At 67.2% G+C, this 13,641-nt stretch overlaps 1 protein-coding gene across 2 annotated transcripts in view; it reads left to right on the top strand.

Moving 5' to 3' along the window:
• NGFR (nerve growth factor receptor) overlaps positions 1 to 13,030 on the top strand; it is a 14,360-nt gene extending 1,330 nt beyond the window's left edge. Inside the window, exons 2-6 of one of the 2 annotated variants that reach the window (XM_041465344.1) lie at positions 2,764 to 2,908; positions 6,627 to 6,986; positions 10,073 to 10,316; positions 10,727 to 10,887; positions 11,725 to 13,030. In XM_041465344.1, coding sequence (XP_041321278.1) covers positions 2,764 to 2,908; positions 6,627 to 6,986; positions 10,073 to 10,316; positions 10,727 to 10,887; positions 11,725 to 12,032 — 1,218 coding nt within the window. In that variant the 3' untranslated portion in view covers positions 12,033 to 13,030. Of the gene's footprint in view, positions 1 to 2,763; positions 2,909 to 6,626; positions 6,987 to 10,072; positions 10,317 to 10,726; positions 10,888 to 11,721 lie in introns of both variants that reach the window. The other variant, XM_041465343.1, reaches the window with a different exon arrangement.
• Positions 13,031 to 13,641: the final 611 nt, after the last annotated feature.

The raw sequence follows: 13,641 nt of genomic DNA, 5'->3' as shown, positions 1-13,641 counted from the left end.
CCCCCCCCCCCCCCCCCGGCTGCTGCAGCGGGGCCGGGCTCTGATGTCCCCAAATCGCCACTGCCCTGCCCGGGTCACCTCGGGGGGCTGGTTCTGCCCCCCGGGACTGCACCTGCAGAGCTGGGAGTGTCCCCGGGGGGGACAGCAGGGACCCTGGCTGTGCCCCCCCAGCTGTGCCGGCGCCCCCGCACCCCGAGACCCCCCGGGACCCCCGGGACCCCGCGCTCGCTGCTCGGTACCTGCGCTGCTCGGCCCGGGAGCGGCGGAGTCTCCCAGGGCCGGCCGCAGCCGCGGGGCTCGGACGCGGCTTCCCGAGCTGCCCGAAGTTCGGGAATCGCTGCGAGCCGGGGTTTGGCCTCTCCCAGCCAAGAGAGGCAGAGCGCGCCCGTCACGCTCCGATCTCGCCCCGGGCTCGTCTCCAGCTGGAGCATCCCCCGCGCAGCTCCAGGGCTCCGAAATCCCGCTCGGAGCGGCTCTGTCCTCACCCGGCAGCGCCCGCCCGGGCTCCAACCCCCCCGAGCCGGCTCCAAAAGCAATTAAGAGCTTCCAGAGGTGTCGCCTGCGCCCTCCGCCCGCGGCCGGGCCGGGCCAGCTGTCAGGATGCTTTATGGCGTTAATACCCGCGGCTTTGTCACCGGGAGCCGCGCTAATAACGCAGCATTTCCGCGGCCTAACGCGGACCAGGTGCCCCTTCCCAGCCCCGGGGGGGGCTCAGCGCCCCCAGACCCAAAGGGAAGCCCCCGGAGCGAGGGGGCCGCGGCACCTGGAGCGGGGAATTGCGCTTTCGGCGGAGTTCGGGGAGCGTGGGCGGGGGAGCCGGCGGTGGCCCCGCGGGGAGGGGACAGGTGGCCCCAGAGCGGGGCCGGGTGGCGCGGCCAGGCCCGGCCCACGCGGGCAGATCGCAGCTGCCGGCGGCGTGGGGAGCGGGAAGGGCTGGGATCGGGAAGGGCTGGGATCGGGAAGGGCTGGGACTGGGGAAGGGCTGGGATCGGGGAAAGGCTGGGATTGGGGAAGGGCTGGGATTGAGAAAGGGCTGGGATCAGGGAAGGGCTGGGATCGGGGAAGGGCTGGAATTGAGAAAGGGCTGGGATCAGGGAAGGGCTGGGATCAGGGAAGGGCTGGGATCAGGGAAGGGCTGGGATCACTGGATTCTCTGGGATCTCTGGAAGCTCTGGGATTGAGGGATGTTCTGGGATTGAGGGATGTTCTGGGATTGAGGGATGTTCTGGGATTGAGGGATGCCCTGGCATCAGGGGAAGCTCTGGAATCATGGGATGCTCTGGGATCTCAGGGATTGTGGGATGCTGTGGAATAGGGGGGATGCTGTGGGATTGAGGTAAACTCTGGGATCTCAGGGATTGTGGGATGCTGTGGAATGGCGGGATGCTCTGGGTGCCCCGTGGCCATCCCGGTCACGGTCACAGCCAGCCCCATTCCCGGCCGCTGGAAGCGCATCCCGGGATGAGCTGTGCCCAGCCTGGCCCCAAAACCCCAAACGAGCGGGGTGGGGGCACTGCCTCACCCCAAACCCCTTCCCAGGGGACATCTGGGGGTGCTGGGAGGATTCCCGATATTCCAATCCCTCCTGCCTGCCCGGAGTGGGAAACGGGGCTGGGAAAAGGGGCTGGGAAAAGGACTTGGGAAAAGGATCTGGGAAAAGAGTCTGGGAAAAAGGATCTGGGAAAAAGGTTCTGGGAAAAGGGGCTGGAAAAGGGTCTGGGAAAAGGTCCTGGGAAAAGGGTCTGGGAAAAGAATCTGGAAAAAAGGTCTGGGAAAATATTCTGGAAAAGGCTCTGGAAAAAAGGGTTTGGGAAAAGGGCCTGGGAAAAGGGTCTGGAAAAGGGTTCTGGAAAAGGGGTCTGGAAAAAGGGGCTGCCAGGGCGGGCTGGCGGAGCGGCGGCGGGGAGGGGGAGCGGCGGCCTCGCAGCGCAGGGTAATTGGAGCACTTTGTCATTCAGCTGCCTGGAATTGGCGCTCCATTGTCTCGGCCCCGCCGGATGCGGAGCTCCGAGCGCCGCACCGAGCGCGGGGACGCGGCCAAGGCGCTGACGAGGCCGCCAGATGCTCCCCCGGGCCTCTCCCCCCTTCCCCAAAATCAGCCGTGGGTGGGTGGCAGAGGGAGGGACCGGCCCCGGGCAGGGGGAGCAGGGGGGGCCTGGCAGGGCTGGGACCGGCGGGACGGGGCTCCTGCACCCCGCCGTCCGGCCAGGAGGGGTTTTGGGGGGCAGCTCGCCCCTCCCCGGGCTGCAGAGGGCCCGTGGGATGCTTGTGGCGTTCAGGTGAGGTGACAGGTTGTAGCGGCGGGGACACCCGGTGCCACCAGGCAGGGAGGTCACCGGAGCTCCTGCTGCTGCCTCGGTTCCTCATTTCTGTCTCATTTCTGCTGCCCAGGGGGTTTTGGGGGGCAGAGGTGGCACCCAGGCTCTCCAGACCCTCCCTTGAGCAGGAATTCCTCCTCTCCTCTCCCATTCCCCGGGCTGGGAAGGGCTGAGCCCCCCGGTGCCTTAGGAGAGGTGGCTGAGGGAGGGACAAGGACAAACAGAGGCCACACCACCCCAAAACACCCCCGGGGGCCCTCCCGGCTCCCTCCAGCTGCAGAACTCGGCAGGGCCTTTCCCGAGGAGTGAGTTTTGCCTGGAAAAGCGCTTTCCCCCCCCAAATCTGCATTCAGCACCGGTGGGGTGTCCCCAGAGCAGGCCCTTCCCTGGCTGTCACATCCCCCGGGGTGGCAGGAGTGACCTCCCGGCTCTGCTCTCCCTCCAGGGCCCCAGGGCCGGCGCCTCCAAGGACGATTGTCTCTCCAAGCTGTTCACGGCCAGCGGGGAGTGCTGCCGCCTCTGCAACGTGGGCGAGGGCGTGGTGCAGCCCTGCGGGGTCAACCAGACGGTCTGCGAGCCCTGCCTGGACAGTGAGTACCCCCTGAGGACCCCCAGCCCCCCGGGACAGACCCTGGGGTCTCCCTGAGCATCCCTCGTCCCCCCCCGGAAGTGTCACAGCGCTCCCGGGTCACCCCTCTGCTGAGTCAGGAGGGGCTCGGGCCGGATTCTGGGGGGTGGATTGGTAAAAGTGGGAGATTCTTCCCCAAAAATGGGGGTTTGGGGTGTGGGGAAGGGCATAGCCCTACAGCGGGTCTGGGCAGAGCTCTCAGGGGGGTTTGCGGTGGTCCCAAACACAGGGGGGATTTGGGTGGTCCCGTGCACAGGGGGGGTTTGGGTGGTCCCAAACACAGGGGGGATTTGGGTGGTCCCGTGCACAGGGGGGGTTTGGGTGGTCCCAAACACAGGGGGGGTTTGGGTGGTCCCATGCACAGGGGGGCTTTGGGATGGTCCCGTGCACAGGGGGGATTTGGGTGGTCCCGTGCCCTGGAGGATCCTTGGGATTTGGATATTCCCGGATCCCTGAGCCCTGCGCTGCCACCAGCATCCCTGCCAGGACCTGCCCTGCCAACCCCTCCCCTCCCTGGGATCACTCCCAGCCCCATCCCCGCTCTCTCTACACCTGCTGCCTCAACATTTATCCCCAAAAAAATCCCCCAGCCCGCCCCGACTGACCTCAGCGCCATCCCCAGCCACGCCTCCCGTTTGGTTTTTTTTTTTTAATTCCAAACCTTTCAAAGGCCGCAGAACTGAGCAGGGAGAGGCAAAGCCCGGCAGGGAGGGAGGGAGGGAGGGAGGGGCAGGAGATCCCCGGGCCCCGCGGGGAGAGGAGAGGGGCCGGGATCTCTGCCGGGGGGATCTGCCCGGGGGATCTGCCCGGGGGATCTGCCTGGGGGATCTGCCTGGGGGATCTCCAGGGGGGTCTGACCGGGGGGATCTGCCGGGATCTCTGCCAGAGGGGATCTGCCGATCTGCCATGGGGGATCTGCTGGGGGTATCTGCCAGTGGGGATCTGCCCTGAGGGATCTGCTCGGGGGGATCTGCCGGGGGGATCTGCCGGGAGGATCTGCCCGGGGGGGGATCTGCCGGGGGGATCTGCCCAGGGAGGGTCTACCAGGAGGGATCTGCCAGGAGCAGCAGTGCCAGCCCGGGGGAGGCAATGGGAGAGGGGGAAAGGCCGAGCGGGGCGGGGAGGGGGCGGACAGGAGGCAGAGGAGGCTGCAGGAGCCGAGCAGGGACAGAGCAGAGCCAGGGCAGGGCTAAAAATACCTCAGCGTCCTGAGAAATCGATGGACGGCGCTGCCTCCCTGAGCCCGGCCGGGAAACGGGGCTGGATCCCTCCTGGATGAGGGGATGGATCCCAGTGGGGAATGGATCCCCGTGGGGGATGGATCCCAGTGGGGGATGGATCCCAGTGGGGAATGGATCCCAGTGGGGGATGGATCCCCGTGGGGAATGGATCCCAGTGGGGAATGGATCCCACCAAGGGAAAAGCTCCTCCTGACCCTCAGCTCTTCCCTGAGAGGGATTTTGTGGTTTGGAGGGAAGGAAACCTGAAAACCCTACAGCCATCCCTTGCTGGGATGGGGAGAGGACCCCTGTGGCCCTGGATCCTTCGGGATCCCTCTGTGACCCCCCGGATGCCCCCAGATCCCTCTGGAACCCCCCGGATCCCTCTGTACCCCCCGGATCCCCCCGGCTGCCGCTGCCCGGGCCGGGCAGGTGGAGGCAGCCCCGCTGCTGGCACAGCCTCCAGTCGAGCCCCAGGAATGTGGGCACGGCCCAGGGCCGAGGGTCCCCACCTGCCCCCCGGGCTGCCTCCTCCCAGCACTCCCTTGGACGCGTTCCCGACCCCGCCGGGGGAGTTGTTCCGGAAAAAATCCGCTGCAACCAAAGCCCGGCCCCTGCCAAAGCCCGGGGGGCTGCCAGAAACCACCCCAAAAGGGGGGGTTGTTTGCTCTAATTCCCCCTTTTCCCCCCATTCCAGCCCCCCCAAGTGCCCGGGTGCTGCCTCATGATTTATTTATCCCTCCGGGGGAGGGAGGGGAGGGGGCGAGGGCCCCGTTTGGGTCCGGGCTGTAATTGCTCAGCTCAGATACCTTCGGCTGCCACTGCAAATGTGCCCACTCAGCCGAAAGCCTTTCCTGGCCACTTCCCCGCTCTAATGGCGCCCATCAATAATTCAGGATAATGCGAGGCATGAGCCCGGGTTAATGGGAGCCGCGTGTGCCGCCCCGGGGCTGCGCCGGCGCTGCTCGCCCGGCCGGGCACGGGCCGGGGGCTGCTCGGCCACCGCGGGGCTGGCAGTGACAGCGACGGCGTGCCCGGGACAGCCCCGTCCCCGGGAGTGTCCCAGGATGGGCTCGGGAACAGCCTGGGATAGCGGCGGGTGTCCCCGGCCCGGGACTCGGTGGGGTTTGGGGTCCCTCCCGACCCAAAGCATTCCGGGATTTTGGGTCTCCACGTCCTCTGCAGATCCAGGGAAAGCCTCGAGGGAGGGGCAGGACACCCAGGCACAGGGCGAGGGAAGGTGTTGGGGGTGGGAAAAATCCGCTGCCGAGGCTGGGGTGGAACCTCCGTCCCTCCCACCCGGCCCATTCCCGGGGGTTTGAGGCTGCATCTCCATCCGGAGCAGCCCGAAATTCCCGTCCCGAGCAGCCCGGAGACCCCGGGGAAGCTGCTGGGAGCAGGAATCCATCCCCAGCACCATCCCAGGGGTCGCAGGGATGGCGGCCGGTCTCCCCGGCCCCTTCCCCACCCCTGGGGCTGGAATTTCCCCGGGATGGGGCAGTGGGATCACCGGGAGCGGCCAGCGCGGGGGCAGCGGCAGCTGCGCCCTCCAGGACGGGCTCCGCTCCCTCTTCCGGAGCTAAAAATATCCCCGAACTCCTCCGGGAGCGGGCACGGCGAGGCGCGGGATCGATTTCCCCGCAGCAGCGCGTCCTGCGGGGTCAGCGCTGTCACCTCCCGCGTGTCGCACCCCGAGCGGGGACACGCGGGGCCCCGGAGACCCCCGGCAGGATGCGGAGGGGAAAGAGATGGGATGTGAGGGGCGGGGATGGCCGCGGGATGCCCGGAGGGGCCGCCGGGAGGTCGGAAAGGGGAATAAAAACGGGAATTATGGCGGGGACTGAGCAGAGAGGGCTGGGATGGGCGCTGGGGGCAGCGCAGGAGGGATGGACCCCGGGGAGCTGGGAATTTTTGAGGAGGGAATGGGATGAGGAGGAGGGAATGGGATGGGGAGGAGGGAATGGGATGGGGAGGAGGGAATGGGATGAGGAGGAGGGAATGGGATAGGGAGGAGGGAATGGGATGGGGAGGAGGGAATGGGATGAGGAGGAGGGAATGGGATGAGGAGGAAGGAATGGGATAAGGAGGAGGGAATGGGGAAGATGTTACTGGGAAGATGAGCCTGGAATGATGCTCCAAACTGGGAATTGCAGGGGAATGGAGAAGGTGTGAATGGGCTGAAGAGCCTGGGAGATGCGGAGCTGGGAATTGCTGGGGAATGGTGCAGGTGTCAATGGGAATGGGAGCCTGGAGTGTGCTGGAACTCGGAATTGTGCTGGGAATGGGGAAGGTGTGAATGGGCTGAAGAGCCTGGGAGATGAGGAGCTGGGAATTGCTGAGGAATGGGGAAGGCATTATCGGGCAGCTGAGCCTGGGCTGGGGCACAGAGCGGGGACCCCTCTCCCTCTGAGCCCAGCGAGCAGAAGCCGGGCTTTGACCCCAACCATCCCCCCCTGCCAGGCGTCACCTTCTCGGACACGGCCAGCGCCACGGAGCCGTGCAAGCCGTGCACGCAGTGCGAGGGGCTGCAGAGCATGTCGGCGCCCTGCGTGGAGACCGACGACGCCGTGTGCCGCTGCGCCTACGGCTACTTCCAGGACGAGGCCAGCGGCAGCTGCCGCGAGTGCCGCGTCTGCGAGGTGGGCTTCGGCCTCATGTTCCCCTGCAAGGACTCGCAGGACACGGTGTGCGAGGAGTGCCCCGAGGGCACCTTCTCCAGCGAGGCCAACTTCGTGGATCCCTGCCTGCCCTGCACCACGTGCGAGGAGAACGAGGTGCTGGTGCGGGAGTGCACGGCCGTGGAGGACGCGGAGTGCCGGGGTAAGAGTTGTGCCGGGGTGGCCGTGGCGTTGTCACGGCGCTGCTGCCACCGCGGGGATGTTCCCTGTGCTGGAGCTGCCTGGGTTTGGGGAGTGGAGCTGGGATCTGGTAGTGCTGGGCAAGGGAAAGGAGCTGGGGCTGAGTGCCTGTCCACATCGGCATCCCAAACACAGCTCCAGCCCCGTGGGGAAGGGGAAAGGGGGGAAAAAGGGGAGAGAAAAGGGGAGAAAAAGGGGCAGAGCAAAAGTCAGAGCTGTGCTGAGCTCATGGACAAAGCGGGGCTGCTCCAGAGGGGGCTGATCCCACCAGAGCTTCTCCACCAGGGCTGATCCCACCAGAGCTGCTCCACCAGGGCTGATCCCACCAGGGCTGTTCCCATCAGGGTTGGTCCCACCAGGGCTGCTCCAGAAGAGCTGTTCCCACCAGAGTTGATCCCTCCAGGGCTGATCCCACCAGGGCTCATCCCACCAGGGCTGATCCCACCAGGGCTGTTCCCACCAGGGCTGATCCCAGCAGGGCTGATCCCTCCAGGACTGATCCCACCAGGGCTGTTCCCACCAGGGCTGATCCCAGCAGGGCTGATCCCTCCAGGACTGATCCCTCCAGGGCTGTTCCCACCAGGGCTGCTCCCTCCGGCTCTCCTCAGCCTCCCAGCAGCGTTCCCGGGCGGTTCCAGCGTCCTGTCCCTCCCTGCCCCGAGCACAGCGGGAGAACAGCTCTTTGTCCCGGCCGCCGCCGAGCCGGCAGCGGGGCAGCTCCCGCCGAGGGGTCGAGTAAATGGAGCCACAAGTCAAGGACACAGGGCCGGCTTTGTCCGCGGCGGGCTCGGGAGCGGCTCCCGGAGGGCAGCGGGGGCCGGGACACGGCAGGGCAGGATGCCACCAACCCCCAGCAACCCCCCCCCGTGACAGTGACAGCGACAGTGACAGCGACAGCGCTGCGGCCCCGGGGCTGGCGGGGCTGAATTCCAGCCTGGCATGATCCCAGCCTGGCATGATCCCAGCCTGGCATGATCCCAGCCTGGCACAATCCCAGTTTAGCACAATCCTATCCCAGCACAATCCCAGCCTGGCACAATCCCAGCCTGGTGCTGATCCTGGGGGGTGGCAGGGGGAGATCCCATCTCCTGCTGCAATTCCCAGCTCAGTGTCACTCCAGGATGAGCTGGGGGACGTGGCCTGGCCCTGGCACTGGGCAAAGGCCTGGAGAGGGCATGGGGAGTTCAGGATGGCGTGGGATGAGATGGGATCCATGGGATGGGGTGGGATGGGATGGGGTGGGGTGGGATCTATGGGATGGGATGGGATGGGGTGGGATCCATCGGATGGGATGTGTTAGGATGGGATGGGGTGGGATCCATGGGGTGGGATGGGGCACCCAGCTGTTTCCCTGGGCAAGCCCAGGCAGACCCGCTGCTCCCGGGACACGCCCGGGTGTGGCAGGAGCCAGGGGGGGGTCACTCCCGGGCGGGGTCACAGGGCTGATCCCACCAGGGCTGTTCCCATCAGGGTTGGTCCCACCAGGGCTGCTCCAGAAGAGCTGTTCCCACCAGAGTTGATCCCTCCAGGGCTGATCCCACCAGGGCTCATCCCACCAGGGCTGATCCCACCAGGGCTGATCCCACCAGGGCTGTTCCCACCAGGGCTGATCCCACCAGGGCTGATCCCACCAGGGCTGTTCCCACCAGGGCTGATCCCAGCAGGGCTGATCCCTCCAGGACTGATCCCTCCAGGGCTGTTCCCACCAGGGCTGCTCCCTCCGGCTCTCCTCAGCCTCCCAGCAGCGTTCCCGGGCGGTTCCAGCGTCCTGTCTGTTCCCACCAGGGCTGATCCCACCAGGGCTGATCCCACCAGGGCTGTTCCCACCAGGGCTGATCCCAGCAGGGCTGATCCCTCCAGGACTGATCCCACCAGGGCTGTTCCCACCAGGGCCGCTCCCTCCGGCTCTCCTCAGCCTCCCAGCAGCGTTCCCGGGCGGTTCCAGCGTCCTGTCCCTCCCTGCCCCGAGCACAGCGGGAGAACAGCTCTTTGTCCCGGCCGCCGCCGAGCCGGCAGCGGGGCAGCTCCCGCCGAGGGGTCGAGTAAATGGAGCCACAAGTCAAGGACACAGGGCCGGCTTTGTCCGCGGCGGGCTCGGGAGCGGCTCCCGGAGGGCAGCGGGGGCCGGGACACGGCAGGGCAGGATGCCACCAACCCCCAGCAACCCCCCCCCGTGACAGTGACAGCGACAGTGACAGCGACAGCGCTGCGGCCCCGGGGCTGGCGGGGCTGAATTCCAGCCTGGCATGATCCCAGCCTGGCATGATCCCAGCCTGGCACAATCCCAGTTTAGCACAATCCTATCCCAGCACAATCCCAGCCTGGCACAATCCCAGCCTGGTGCTGATCCTGGGGGGTGGCAGGGGGAGATCCCATCTCCTGCTGCAATTCCCAGCTCAGTGTCACTCCAGGATGAGCTGGGGGACGTGGCCTGGCCCTGGCACCGGGCAAAGGCCTGGAGAGGGCATGGGGAGTTCAGGATGGCGTGGGATGAGATGGGATCCATGGGATGGGGTGGGATGGGATGGGGTGGGGTGGGATCTATGGGATGGGATGGGATGGGGTGGGATCCATCGGATGGGATGTGTTAGGATGGGATGGGGTGGGATCCATGGGGTGGGATGGGGCACCCAGCTGTTTCCCTGGGCAAGCCCAGGCAGACCCGCTGCTCCCGGGACACGCCCGGGTGTGGCAGGAGCCAGGGGTGGGTCACTCCCGGGCGGGGTCACTCCCGGCTGAAGCACCCGGGGCTGGCACAGGCCAGATCCCGGCCCTGGCGCTGCTGGAGCGGCTCCGTGCGGGGCGTGGGGCTCCGGGCTGCCTCAGCCCCCTCCGGGCTGGGTTTGGGGTGGGTGGGGGGCAGCTGGAGCGGCTCCCCTGGGTTTGGGGGCCGGCAGCAGGCGCTGGGACAGCGCTGACAAAGCCACCCCCGGGGCAGGGGACAGCAGTGGCGTGTCCTGGACACAAACCAGGCCAAGCCTGGGGACGAGGGGAGGGGGCAGAGATGCCCGTCCTGACCCCGATTTCCCTTCCCCCCTGGCCTGGCAGGACTCCACCCTCGCTGGACAACGCCCGCCCCGTCCCTGGGGGGCTCTGAGAGCCCCGAGCCGGCCACCAGGGAGCCGCCGAGCACCGAGGGGACGGCCAGCACCGCGGGGGACACGGCCACCACTGTCATGGGCAGCTCGCAGCCCGTGGTGACCCACGGCAGCAGCGACAACCTCATCCCCGTCTACTGCTCCATCCTGGCCGCCGTGGTGGTGGGGCTGGTGGCATACATCGCCTTCAAGAGGTACCGGGACAGGGACAGGGACAGGGATGGGACAGGGGACAGGACAGGACAGGGACAGGGATGGGACAGGACAGGACAGGGACAGGGGACAGGGACAGGGATGGGACAGGGATGGGACAGGGACAGGGATGGGACAGAGAGGGGAACAGGGAGAGGGACAGGGGTTTGGGGAGGAGGGAACAGTGGGACCCCCGCTCCGGATGTCCCAGAGGGGCACCAGGTTGGTGGATTTCCAAAATTGTGTGAGGGGTGAGGAGGGAGGTGGGAGCAGAGTGGGGGACACACTGCACTGCTGTCTCTGTCCCTGTCCTGGCACCAGGACAAACCCCAGGAATGGGGACAAACCCCAGGAATGGGGACAGACCCCTGCCAGCCCTGGGGACGTCACCTGCGTGTCGCTGTCCCCACAGGTGGAACAGCTGCAAGCAGAACAAGCAAGGGGCCAACAACCGCCCCGTGAACCAGACGCCGTCCCCCGAGGGGGAGAAGCTGCACAGTGACAGTGGCATCTCCGTGGACAGCCAGAGCCTGCACGAGCAGCAGCCCCCGGGGCAGGGCAGCCAGGGCACAGGTGGGACTGCTGGGACACCCCGGGGTGGGCAGGGACACCCAGGGGACAGGTGGGAGTGCTGGGACACCCTGGGGTGGGCAGGGACACCCGGATAAGGACAGGGACATCCAGGGGTGGACAGGGACACCCCAGTAAGGACAGAGACACTGAGGGATGGACAGGGACACCTCAGTAAGGACAGGGACACAGGGACACCCAGGGAAGGACAGGGACACCCCTGTGAGGACAGGGACACCTCAGTAAGGACAGGGACACCCTGGTGAGGACAGGGACACCCAGGGAAGGACAGGGACACCCAGGTAAGGGGTGGGCAGGGACACCCAGGGGACAGGTGGGACTGCTGGGACACCCTGGGGTGGGCAGGGACACCCAGATAAGGACAGGGACACCCAGGGATGGACAGGGACACCTCAGTAAGGACAGGGACACCCCGGTGAGGACAGGGACACCTCAGTAAGGACAGGGACACCCAGGGAAGGACAGGGACACCCTGGTGAGGACAGGAACACCTCTGTGAGGACAGTGACACCCCGGTGAGGACAGGGACACCTCAGTAAGGACAGGGACACCCTGGTGAGGACAGGAACACCTCTGTGAGGACAGTGACACCCCGGTGAGGACAGGGACACCTCAGTAAGGACAGGGACACCCCGGTGAGGACAGGGACACCTCAGTAAGGACAGGGACACCCAGGGAAGGACAGAGACACCTCAGTAAGGACAATGACAAGCCAGTGAGGACAGAGACACCTCAGCAAGGACAGTGACACCCCGGTGAGGACAGGGCAGGCGCCCACACCCCGGGCAGGCTCTCAGCCCTTCCCCTCTCTGGCAGCAGCAGCAGCTCCCAAGGCCGACGGGATCCCGTACTCGGCGCTGCCGGCCGGCAAGCAGGAGGAGGTGGAGAAGCTGCTGGGCAGCTCGGCCGAGGACACGTGGCGGCAGCTGGCGGCCGAGCTGGGCTACAAGGACGAGCTGATCGAGGCCTTCACCCGCGACGAGGCGCCGGCGCGGGCGCTGCTGGCGCACTGGGCCGGCCGCGAGTCGGCCACGCTGGACGCGCTGCTGGCCGCCCTGCGCCGCCTCCAGCGCGGCGACATCGCCGACAGCCTGGCCAGCGAGTCCACCGCCACCTCCCCCGTCTGAAGGGCGGCCCGGGGGGGCTCGGGGCTGGGGGGGTGGCAGAGGGCTCGCTGTGTGTCCCCCCGGAGGTGTTGGCGGTTCCGGTACCGGCCGCTCCCCGAGCAGGTCCAGCCCGGCAGCCCGTGATGGGTTGGGGGGGTTTGGAGTTGCCGACACCCCCCCGTGGTAAATCCAGCCCTGGGGGGCTGCGGGATGGACGGATGGACAGATGGACACGGAGTGACCGCCGTGCTCTCAGCCCTCTCCTCTCCCCCCTTCAGCCCCTTCTCTTCCTCCGGCCCCTCCCGTTCCCCTCAGCGCCCCCAAACCCGGCCGTGCTCCCCCCGAGCGGGGGAAGGGGGGGCTGGGGCCGCTGCCCCAGGGTTTGGGGGCTCGGGGGGGCTGGGGGAGGGGACCCGGCCCCCACACTGTGAAATTTGGGGTGCGGCCTCCCCGCAGCTCCGCAGGGATTTGGGGGAGCAGCCGGGACCACCCCGGACACTGAGGAGCAGATTTTGGGGTGCCGCCACCCCCCCGTGGGGGCTGCAGGGGACACCGAGGGGACGCTGAAGGTGGAAAGCGCTGCCCAAGTGCCTGCCCCCGCGGGGACACCCCCAGGGCTCCTCTCCTGCCCTGTCCCCGCTGTCCCCGAGCCGCAGGGACCGGCCGAGGCCACCCTGCCACCATTGCACTGTCCCCGCTGTCCCCACCCTGCGTCAAAGGGCTCCTGCCGTGCCAGCACTGTGAGAGCGGCTCGGGAATGTCCCCAAGGGTCCCTCTGCCCCCTGGGTGACCCCAGCACCTCCCTGGGGAGGTGACATCGCTCAAAGGGCATTTTGGGGGCGTTTTGGCCCCAGCTGGGCGAGCTGGAGCTGCCACTGGGCTGGGGAATGTCCCCTGAGCTGCCACCAGCCTGGGGATGTCCCCTGAGCTGCCACCGGGCTGGGGATGTCCCCTGAGCTGCCACCGGGCTGGGGAGTGTCCCCAACATTTTGCCCAAGTGGATGAGGCTGCAGGTGTGCCAGGCACAGCCCTGCCCAGGTGTGGGCACAGCCCTGCCCAGATGTGGGCACAGCCCAGGTGTGGGCACAGCCCCTGGCCAGATGTGGGCACAGCCCCAGGCGTGGGCACAGCCCTGCCCAGGTGTGGGCACAGCCCTGCCCAGATGTGGGCACAGCCCCAGGTGTGGGCACAGCCCCATGCCAGATGTGGGCACAGCCCCAGCCAGGTGTGGGCACAGCCCCAGATGTGGGCACAGCCCCAGGTGTGGGCACAGCCCCAGGTGTGGGCACAGCCCTGCCCAGGTGTGGGCACAGCCCCAGATGTGGGCACAGCCCCTGCCCAGCTGTGGCCTCTCCACCCCTCTGGATTCATCCCAAAATTCCCCCCGAAGGCATCACGGGATTTTCCAGCCCTCCCGGAGGAGAGATCTGTACATAGGAATTGTGCCGTGTGACCCAGTGCTCGGTGTGACCCTGGGGACAGCCCTGTCCCCTCTCCGCTTCCAGCTGGGAATTCCCATCCCAACCCTTTGCTCCCCCCTCGTTTCTGGCCTTAAAGACCCCACGGGAGGCAGAGGAACGGGGAGGAGCGTTCATCCCAAAATCCCGCAGCAGGATCGGGATGTTCCCGG

The sequence above is a fragment of the Pyrgilauda ruficollis genome, unplaced genomic scaffold (assembly GCF_017590135.1).
Source record: "Pyrgilauda ruficollis isolate IOZ18807 unplaced genomic scaffold, ASM1759013v1 scaffold189, whole genome shotgun sequence".
NCBI classification, from domain to species: Eukaryota; Metazoa; Chordata; class Aves; order Passeriformes; family Passeridae; genus Pyrgilauda; species Pyrgilauda ruficollis.
Note: the sequence above shows the minus strand (reverse complement) of the source record. Positions and strands in the feature narration are given on the sequence as shown.